General features: G+C 61.0%; 1 protein-coding gene across 1 annotated transcript; it reads left to right on the top strand.

Annotated features, from left to right (window-relative positions):
* The first annotated feature begins 1,147 nt into the window (after positions 1–1,147).
* On the top strand, positions 1,148–8,802 carry LOC119706404 (protocadherin-10-like). Its single transcript, XM_038150068.1, has 4 exons — positions 1,148–5,795; positions 6,944–7,002; positions 7,106–7,194; positions 7,405–8,802. Exons 1-4 carry the CDS (start codon positions 3,309–3,311, stop codon positions 7,650–7,652), a joined length of 2,883 nt encoding a protein of 960 aa, XP_038005996.1. The 5' UTR covers positions 1,148–3,308; the 3' UTR covers positions 7,653–8,802.
* The last annotated feature ends 6 nt before the right edge of the window (positions 8,803–8,808 follow it).

Raw genomic sequence — 8,808 nt, 5'->3', positions numbered from 1 at the left:
CTTAATGAGAATTTCCTTTCTCATGCCCCTTCTTTCTCACCCTGTCCCTGTGCGCCTCTGAAAGGAGAGGGACGTGTGTCGTGTCTTGCATCCCAGCACACAAGGGCGGGCAGAGTGCCCACCAGCCCTGATAAACATGCCAAAACCACTGGCCACCATCCCCTTCAGGGCATGGGTTTGCCTCTCAAGGGAAGGCAGGGCACTAAAGTTTTGAAGTGGAACGAGCTCTGGCCAGGGCATCCTGCTGCAGAGAGCATTGTGGCTTCACAGAACGAATCCCCAGCACCGGACCCTACAGAAGCAACCCCAGAGTGGCTTCCCAGCTGCAGGGCCAGGGCTGCTCTCATTCCCGCTAGGAGACACCCCCCCCCTTCCACTGTGTTTGCCCTCTTGGGCACCACAAACTCTAGCTGCTCCCGCTCGGGGCGAGGGGGGAGCAGCGCAGCCGCATGCACGGCTGGGCAGACGGGCGCCCTGGGCAGCTGGGGGAGGGGCTCTGTGCTCTGGCAGGGACAGCGTTTCTTGCAGCCCCTCTGCTGCCCCAGAACTCAGCAGGCAGGAAAATGGAGTGACAGTGGTGGCTGGGCAAGGTTTAGTGCCCACAGGCAGCTGAGTGTAGCTCCCCCCTCAGTCCTTTGCTCTCTGCATGACTTTTCCAAGGCAGCTCAACCTGCGGCATCTCCTGCTACATCCCACCCTGATCTCTCCGGCTGGCCCTGCCAAGGCACGTCAGCGCTGACCCGCGGCAACTGGCCACCCGCCCGCCTGTGCCAAGACATCTCAGACAGACAGACCCCCTTCTAGCTTCCAGCATTTTCCAAAAACAGGCTCCTAGCCGCATCCTGATTCCCTACCCCGGGAGAACAGGGCTGGCAGCTGAACACTCTTCTGCACCACAAGAGAGGCCTTAAAATCTGTAGGGTATGAAGTGGGGTGTTAGTGGTGCACTGTCCCAATTCCATTCCCCCATCCTGCTGCTCACCTCCTCTGCTATGTTCCCTCAAAAGAGGCTCTTCTTTGGATTCCTCACCCCTCTGCCGCACCCCCAGCCCAAGCCATTTTCTTCAGGAAAGGGATCCTTGGAACAACTCTGTTCTCCCTAATCCCTCCCACCCCCCCACCCCGTTTGACCTTGGTCCCCTGGCATCGTGGGGTCTGAGAGGGGAGCTAGAAGAGACTACAAGGTCTGGGGAGATGAGGGAAAGGAACAGGATGGGACTATCCTGTGATCTCCTTTAGGGGAGGGAAGCAAGGAGGGACAGGACACGGTTCCCCCCCCAAGGAAGCAGTGATGAAGATGTGCAGGAGTGGGGGGGCTCACCAAGCAGAGCTGGAGAAGGAGAAGGGCGGGAAGGACCGGGCAGGGAGTCGGGGGGGCTCAGATCCCGCCGGTGCACCTGGGGGAGCAGGAGGCGGTGGTGAATATTTTACTCTAAATCAAACAATAGGACCAGAGCCGCTCCAATGATTTTGCAGAATGCGTTTGGTCGGAGACAGGGGAAGGACTGGAGGGAATGAGATAAGACCCCCGAAAATTTCTGTGTCCCGTCTCACCCCCACCCTCAATCCCCCTCTGGCCTGAGCAGCACTCGAGGGTTCCCGGAGGAGCGCTACCCGCTCCATCCCACCTCCGGCGCCTCAGCCCCGGGAGGGCTGGGCGGTGATGGACGGAGAGAGGGGGGCGGGCAGGGGGGGCGCAAATCGGGGATTGGAGGGGGATTAGAAAGAAACAGATCGGGGCGGGAGTGACAACGACGCCGCCGGGGGTGGTCTTGGCGTGGGAGATGGCGCGGGGGACAGGCTGGCAGTGACCGGCGCTGCCGATGCAGGCTGGGCTTCACTTACCGGGAGCCGTCCCGACTCCACCCGTGAGCGGCCGGAGCCCACGCGTGCCCCAGGCGCTCCGCTCCTTCCACCTGCCGCCCCCCCAGCCCTCCGCCCCGACTGGCGACCCCACGAGCGCGGCACGTCCCGCGTGGGTCTCGCTGCACTCCCAGGGACCAAATCCTTTTCCCAGCCCGACAAACCCCACCAGCTCCGCCGTCTCCTGCCTCCTCCGGTCTCCCGGTCGGCTCTGGATCTTGCTTCCCACTCGGGTCCCCGTGGGGAGCAAGGCTGGGGGAGCGGCTGGGGCCGGCGGTTCCCTTCCCAACGGGGACCGGTAAGCAGAGACAAAGGCGGTGAAATATCAGTGCCCGGCTAAAGCGGCTCCGAGCCCCTTCGAGCCTTTAACTAGATCGTTAGGGGATTATCCGCACCCTGAGCAGCGGCGGGGCGGGGGCAGCGGCCGCCCCGTCCCGTTACCGAGCGCCCCCGGGGACGGCGACGGTGGGAGGCGACTCACGGAGCTGCCCGGGCGCGGCGGCGGCTGGAGACGGGTCTGCGGGGAGAACGGATCGGCCAGCGGAGGGACCGTGAGCGGTACCGGGGCGGGAGGGGAAGGGGGGCGCAGGGGCCGCCGTCTGTCGCGCTTCGGGGGCCGGCGGGGGACCCGCGGCTCGCTCTGCTCCCGCCTCCCCCTCGCCTTCCGCGGGGGGCGGAAAGTTTGTGCCCGCGGTGGAGGCAGCGCTGGGGGCGTGGGGAGGCAGATCCTGGGGTACCCGGGCAGGATCTTGCGCCGCGGCTGACACTGGGGTGCCCGGTGTGGGAGCGGGATTTGGGACGCGGGGCTGTGGGCAAGCGGGGTGTCGGGGGTGGGAAGGAGGCAGGGAAAGAAGAGGGGGGGGTCTCTGTGCCTCCGCGCTGATGGGCTCAGCTTTATCCAGGGCTGTAATCCCCCTGCTCCTGTAATTAAAAACTCCGCATTACAAGGAAAACGGTGTGCAGGGAAATGTAATCAAGTCTGGAGGGGCTTAACCATCTGGTAAAGGTTAGGACCGGCACGGCGGGGGACGCGGCCGGGGGATTTGGCAGCAGCCGCGATCTGGGCTCCTCTTAATCTACCGCGGGTCCGAACGCAGCATCTGCGGGGTAATACCGGTGCCCCGGGCAGCCATCGGTCTTGCTGGAGCTCCCACCGCCGTTAACGGGATCTCCCCGAAGGTGATCCCCTCCTCAGGTGCGTCTGGCTCCGGTAAACAGGTTCTGCTGCGGCCCCGGGACCCGGATTGCAGCCCCTTGCGGGGGCCAGCAAAGAAAGGGTTAAGCCACTGCCGGTGGCCGCGGTTCGGCCCCGCAGCTCCGGGCAAGGCCCTCCTCCGCCGCCCCCGGGAGCCCTAAACTCTTTGAAAGTGCAAGAGGCAAGCGAAGGCGAGGGCGGAGGCGGCGGCGCGGGTGCGACTCCTCGTTCCCGGGGCTGCCGCGGGGCCATGGGGGCCGGAGCAGGCTCCGGGCGGGGGCAGCTCTTCCTCCGCTCCCTCCTCTTCCTCCTGTTGGCCGGACCCCCGGGGCGCCACCCGGCGCGGGGGCAGCTGCGTTACGCCGTGCCGGAGGAGCTGGAGCACGGAGCCTTCGTGGCCAACCTGGGTGAGGACCTGGGACTGGATGTGTCCACCCTGTCAGCGCGGAGGTTCCGCATCGTGTCTCGGGCCGGGGCCAGGCAGCACCTGGAGGTGAACCTGGAGAACGGGATCCTCTTTGTGAACGAGCGGATTGACCGGGAGGAGGTGTGCGAGGCCGGGGGGACCTGCCTGCTCCATCTGCAGCTCCTCGTCGAGAGCCCACTGGAGCTCTACCGCGTCGAGGTGGAGGTGCTGGACATCAACGACCACGCACCCACCTTCCCTTGGCAGGAATACGTGCTGGAGGTGGCTGAGTCTGCCGTGCTCGGTGCTCGCTTCCCACTGGAGAGCGCCCAGGATCCTGATGTGGGCACCAACTCCGTGCACACCTACCGCCTCAGCCCCAATGGCTTCTTTTCACTCGAGGTGCAGACACGCAGTGATGCCAGCAAGTTTGCGGAGCTGGTGCTGGAGCGTGCCCTCGACCGTGAGCAGCAACGTGTGCACCGGGTGCTGCTCACTGCTCTCGACGGCGGCGTCCCCGAACGCTCAGGCACGGCGCACATCCTCGTCACGGTGCTGGACGCCAATGACAACGTGCCTGCCTTTGACCAGCCCTCCTACGGTGTGAGCCTTCCTGAGGATGCTCCTGCTGGCACTCTGGTCATCCAGCTCAATGCCACTGACCTGGATGAGGGCCCCAACGGGGAGATTGAGTACTCCTTCAGTGGGCACGCACCGCCGCGTGTCCGGGAGCTCTTCCACGTGGAGCCCCGGAGCGGGCAGGTGCTGCTGAAGGGCCGCCTGGACTATGAGCGGGCCAGCCTCCACGAGCTCTACGTGCAAGCCAAGGACCGCGGGCCCTCGGCTGTGGCTGTGCACTGCAGGGTGCTTGTGCACCTCCTTGATGTCAATGACAATGCGCCGGAGGTGACCCTCACCTCTGTGTCCACACCCGTGCTGGAGGATGCCCCCCCAGGCACAGTGATCGCTGTCATCAGTGTTCTGGACCGGGACTCTGGGGACAACGGGCGTGTGAGCTGTGAGGTCGGCCCCAATGTGCCATTCGAGCTCCGCTCCTCCTTCCGGAACTACTACACGCTGGTCACCACGCAAGCGCTGGACCGCGAGGTCGTGCCCGAGTACAACGTAAGCATCACGGCTCGAGACATGGGCTCGCCTGCCCTGCTGACCCACAGCACCCTCACCATCCCCGTGTCTGATGTGAACGACAACGCTCCGCGCTTCCTCCAGCCCTCCTACAGCGTCTATGTGATGGAGAACAACGCGCCAGGTGCTTCCATCTGCTCTGTCAGCGCATTAGACCCTGACTGCCAGCAAAACGCCTACCTGTCCTACTCCATTGCCGATGGGCACATCCATGGCATGCCTGTGGGCACCTACGTGTCTATCAACTCAGACAGCGGGCACATGTACGCCCTGCGCTCCCTCGACTACGAGCAGATCCGCAGCTTCCAGATCCAGGTGCAAGCGCAGGACGCGGGGTTTCCCCCACTCAGTGCCAACGTCACCGTCCACATCTTTGTGCTGGACCAGAACGACAACGCTCCGGTCATCGTTTCCCCCATGCCGCGCAACGGCTCCGTTGCCACTGAGCTGGTGCCGCGATCGGCCAGGCCTGGCTACCTCGTGGGCACGGTGTCGGCTGTGGATGCGGACGCGGGGCTGAACTCTCGCCTCTCCTACCAGCTCCTCCAGGCTACTGACTTCACCCTCTTCAGCCTGACGCCCGACACGGGGGAGCTGCGCACGCTCCGCTCCTTTCTGGAGCAGGATGCCAGCCGGCAGCAGCTGGTGGTGCAGGTGCGGGATGGTGGGCAGCCAGCCCTCTCTGCCACCGTGTCCCTCCTGCTTTCGGTGGTGGAGACCATGCCCCAGACTCTTTCTGACTTCAGCGAGTTCAGCCTCCCTCCAGAGGTCTCCTCCTCCTCCCCGCTCACCCTCTATCTCCTTGTCTCCCTGGGCTCCATCTCCTTCACCTTCCTTCTCGCCATCCTCATTCTCACAGCCATTCGCTGCCGCGGAGAGCGGCGTTCCCGCCAGGGGGACAGCTGCTCGCCACCTCGCTGCCACTGCTGTCCCGGGTCCAGACCCTCCTCTGATGGCCTCAAGACTTCCAACCTGACGGCACAGCCCCCTGCGGGGACCACGGCTGCCACCTGCCTTGATGTGCCTGCGGGCGGCCCCCCAGGCTACTGCTACAAGGTCTGCCTTGGTCCTGAGTCTGCTCAGAGTGACTTCATGTTCCTCAAACCCTGCAGCCCCCCCCGGAACAACGAGAAGGATCCCGGGAAGCGGTCCCGGCCAGACCAGCATCTCCAGGTCTCCAAAGAGGTAAGGTAACGCCCAGCGGTGCTGAGCAGCGCTCCGCAGGTCCCCCAGCCCCCTCCCTCAGCCTCCGCCAGGAGGGAAAGCAGGCACGGCTTCTCCCAGAGAGCAACCGGAGCCTTTGATCAGAGCGGGAATCAGGAGCCGTCAGGCAGCGGGATCTCCACCGAGCTTCCCGACGGGTCTAATTACCGGGGGAGCGCCGGGCTCGGCTGAGGCGAGAGGAAATCCCTTCTCACCGCCTTTTGTACCCATTAGAGGTAACAGAGATGCTCCGGTGCCCCAGGGGCGGTGGGATAGTGGGGGTGGCTTCTCCTTGGCGCGGGGAAGCAATTCACACTGGGACAGTGGGAGCATCGCTGCTGCTCTGCTTCCCCTGTGCTGGCAGGGGTCCGCAGGGTCCCGGGCCTGGCTGCTGTCCTGCACCAGGCTGTGCCAGCAGGCAGGGAGTGGGGTCTTCGGGGCAGGATTTTGATGTCAACATTTGTTAGGTATTGAAATGAGGAATGTCTAATTTTCCCGATGAAAGACTCTCTAAAACACGATTACAAGGATGGAGAGTGATGAGGCGTCTAATCCACTTACGTTTGACTTTTAATAAACCAGCCCTTCCGAGGAAAGCCCAAGACTCTCTGCCAAGGGAGTCTCTCCATGTGTCTCCTTGCACCCCTGGACTCTCTTCTCTAATATTTGGATTTTCCTGCAGCTTTTGCAACCCTCCTGGGACATCAAGCACACAGCTGATTTCTGCATCTCTCACCATTTAGTACCTCAGACCTGGGCTAAGTAAACATTGCACATGCAAAAAAGGCTTTTGAAAATTAGCAGAAATAGGAAAACCACCTGTCTCTCCCCAGAATGACAGGCATAAAACCCCCAGAGGCAGAGGACAAGCCCAGAACCACCCCAGTATCTCAGGAGGGGGAGGAAGGTTCAGAAAGAAACAGGCTGATTCCATGCTGTCTCAGTTTCCCCAGAACAGGAATGTGCTGCTTGATTCTCCATAAAGGACACAGGGAAAGTGGAGATGTGGTCCTGCATCCCTGCCTGCTGAAGCCTTGTGCTGACAGGGCTGGGTTTTTTGACAAAGGATCCCAGGGCAGATTGACAGAGGGTGCCAATAACCAGTCCCTGCTCTTCCCTGTGTTTTCCAGGCCAAGCAGCCCAACATGGACTGGCTGCCTCCGAGCACACAGAGACCTGCCCTGAAAAGGTACAGAATCCAGCACTGGGGAACAGAGGAGGCAGGTGGAAGGGGGATATGGGGATGGGGAGGTTACATCCCACACAGCTTTGAACCAGTCTCTTCTCTTTAGCTCCCAGAGCCTGGAAGATGTGGGAGAAATCCACAGAGCCCTCCAGAAGGAGCACGAGAGGCTGTGCACACTGGTGACCCCGGTCTCTGGTTAGTATTGGGATACTGGGGCTGGCAAGACCAGATCCTCTGGTCGCTTTTGGAGGTGCAGTGGGGGCATCACATCCCTGTTCCTTGCAGTGGTGAAGTTTTGTGGGTGGAAGGGGTGTCCAGGCACCAGGATGGAGGTTGGTGACGCAGGACTTGCATCCTGGGTTGTGGATGTGACCTGAGCCAATCTTTCACTCATCTTTTCTCCAGAGTTTCAGAAGGCTTCAGCAGGCCCCAACAGCATCTGGACACCCCAGTACAGCCCCTTGTACCCAGCCCTGGATTATCAGCACAACGTTTACATCCCTGGCACCCCCACTCTGCTTTCCAGCAAGGATGGGCCCCCCTTCCCAGGTCGGGAGAATAAAAACAGCTTCTCCACCTTTGGCAAGAGGAAGAAGATGACAACTTACTGTGACATGCATGACAGTGTGGTTATCAACAACGACCTGAAATAGCCTGGATGGCTCTGTCCTTGGAATCTTCTGCATTATTTCAGCTGCCAGGTCCACCCACAGCACACGCCTCCATGTATGGACCACTCAAGACTTTATGGAGATGCTGGGAGAGTGGCTCAACAGAGCATGTGGGAAGGATTTAAGGAGCAAGAGATTGAAAATTACAGGGATTGGGGGGTGGTGGTGAGGGGAATTTCTCCCATCTCATCTTGCAGAGCTGTATTGGCAGCAGGTGCTGTTTGAGGTCCATATGACCAGATTTAAGCAAATCTGCCTTGAGTTTACCCATTCCCATGTCCCCTTAGGGACCATTCAGCTCTGTAAACATTGTCACTTCTTTGTCTTGTCTGGCTGTGTGAATGTACTGAGCTGCATGCCCGTATCTCTGTCCCAGCAGGCATGGAAAGTGTGTGCAGACCAAGCCTGGTTCAGCCAAGCCTGACCTTACCCACTGGGACAGTGACCATTGCTCTGTCCCTGAGATCCAGTGGGATGTGTTGCATGTCTAGAGCAGCAATTGGTGTCTGTTTTCTCTGGGAAGTCAGTACGAAACCCAGCCTTCATGAGTGCTTCTCTTCAAGCCCTGACCCAACACTTGCAGGGCTGGACATGCCAGCTCCAGGGCAGAGCCAGCCTTTGCTCAGGAGCAGCACGTGCACACACAGACTGGATGGCCAGAGGGGCTGCTAGCTTAAGCACCTGAGAGATGCACAAGGTGAGGCCCTGCTGGGCAGCTCTCTAGCCCAAGGCAACATCATCTGAATGAAAAACAGTTTCCAGCCATTGGAGTGACCCCAGCACAGGTGACAGTCTCTTCCCTCCAGCCCCTGCCCTCGCTTGTATCTCTGTGTTCCCCAGGTCCTGAATGCCTGGAGGAACCCCTGCTCTGGTGCACTGGGGGACCTGCGCAGGACAAACATCTCCAAGTGTGCCCTGTTTCTCTTTTAGAACCTTTAGCTGGCAGTCAGGAGCCCTCAAGGGCAGGACTCCAGCCCCAGCGCGGTCCCTCCCCTGCCTTGTGCACCCTGCACCTGTCCACCAGTCTGTCTGTCATCATTGCCAATTGCTCTGGTCATGGGACAGTTCATTTTGAATCCATCTGTGCAGAACATGTCAGCTCTTTCTAAACTGAGTTTGTTTCACTCTGTCTGATTTG

Source organism: Motacilla alba, chromosome 13 (genome assembly GCF_015832195.1).
Source record: "Motacilla alba alba isolate MOTALB_02 chromosome 13, Motacilla_alba_V1.0_pri, whole genome shotgun sequence".
In the NCBI taxonomy this organism is placed as follows: Eukaryota; Metazoa; Chordata; class Aves; order Passeriformes; family Motacillidae; genus Motacilla; species Motacilla alba.
The sequence above is the reverse complement of the archived record's forward strand: the minus strand, read 5'-3'. Positions and strand labels throughout refer to the sequence as shown.